Below are 1,273 nucleotides of genomic sequence, written 5' to 3' on the forward strand. Positions count from 1 at the left end.
TGAACTCGATGGCCTCGTTGTCTTTGTGTTTCCCCTTCAACTTCTTGGGATCCTCCACCCAAAGCCGAAGCGCCAAAGAGGTATCAAAACCTCCGTCGTCCTCCGCCAACTCCACCCGTAACCCCGTGTCCTCGGCGAAGAACGCGTGGTTCAACAGGTCCCGGATGGAGAGCCTACGTGGCGGGGGCGTGGTCAACACGGCCGGTGTCACCCCCGCCGAGGAGGGGGACATCCCCAACCTGGACATCTCCCACCTCTCCGCCTTGTTCTGCCGGATGCATCCTTCGATGATCTCCTTCACCTCCGGGTCCGTCACCTTCTCAAAACTTGCCGGTTTGATGCCCTACGAGAAGAAGGACGGCGGTGGTGATGCCACCACCGGGTTGAGGACGCGGCCGGTGGTGACGCCACCACCGCCGGGACCGGGACACTCACGCTGGTGACTTTGCGGTAGATCTGAGCGGCGTTTTGACATTCGGAGTAGGGATATTCGGAGGTGCCCATCTCCAACATGCACATGCCGAAGGCGTAGACGTCCACCGATTCGTCGTAACGTTCCTCGTACATCTCCGGCGCCATAAATTCCGGCGTTCCTACGGAAGACGGAGACGGAGAAGAGTTGACCCCGTCACCCCCCCGCGGACGTTTTTGGGCGCCCCCTCCTCTTACCGATGACGCTTTTGGCGAAGGAGGTCCTCATGAGGGTGGCCAAACCCAAATCGCCGATCTTGACGGAACCGGTGGGACCGGTGATGAAGATGTTGTCGCATTTGAGGTCCCGGTGGATGATGGGCGGCGTCCGGGTGTGGAGAAAGTGGAGACCCTTCAAGATCTGCCGACACCAGCTCCGTAACACCTTGGGCTTCATCACCTTGAACCTCTTGAGATACCTGGTGGAGGAGAAGACCCGCCGGCATCTCCTCGGCTTCCCTTCTCCCACCCGCGGGCCACCGAGATGTCACCTCACTCACGTCTTGAGGGTGCCGGAGGTCATGAGCTCGGTGACGAGGACGATGCACTTCTTGCCCTTGACCGTGGACTCCCAAGAGTCGTAGAAGCGGACGATGTTGGGGTGCTGCAACCCCTTCAGCATCTCCGCTTCCTCCTTGAACCGTTGTTGCTCTGCCTTGGTCAACTTGCGGTCCTGGGAGAGGTGGGAATGGAGGAGGAGGAGAAGACGACCTCAAAGCCCGTCCTCGGCTCGAAGGGCTTTGGAGAAGTGGAGGTGGGAGGAGGCGAGGAGGTGGGAGGGGGCGACGAGGGGATCGGGGAG

General features: G+C 60.6%; 1 protein-coding gene across 1 annotated transcript in view; it reads right to left on the bottom strand.

Annotated features, from left to right (window-relative positions):
* Positions 1 to 13: 13 nt before the first annotated feature.
* Positions 14 to 1,273, bottom strand: part of LOC104289435 (serine/threonine-protein kinase WNK3-like) — a gene marked incomplete at both ends in the record, with an annotated part of 3,000 nt that continues 1,740 nt past the window's right edge. Inside the window, 5 exons of the mRNA XM_009888370.1 lie at positions 14 to 173; positions 255 to 343; positions 436 to 593; positions 670 to 890; positions 972 to 1,144. Of these exons, the coding sequence (XP_009886672.1) occupies positions 14 to 173; positions 255 to 343; positions 436 to 593; positions 670 to 890; positions 972 to 1,144 (801 nt within the window). The remainder of the gene's footprint in view (positions 174 to 254; positions 344 to 435; positions 594 to 669; positions 891 to 971; positions 1,145 to 1,273) is intronic.

This window comes from Charadrius vociferus, unplaced genomic scaffold (assembly GCF_000708025.1).
Source record: "Charadrius vociferus isolate BGI_N301 unplaced genomic scaffold, ASM70802v2 scaffold3207, whole genome shotgun sequence".
Classification (NCBI taxonomy): Eukaryota; Metazoa; Chordata; class Aves; order Charadriiformes; family Charadriidae; genus Charadrius; species Charadrius vociferus.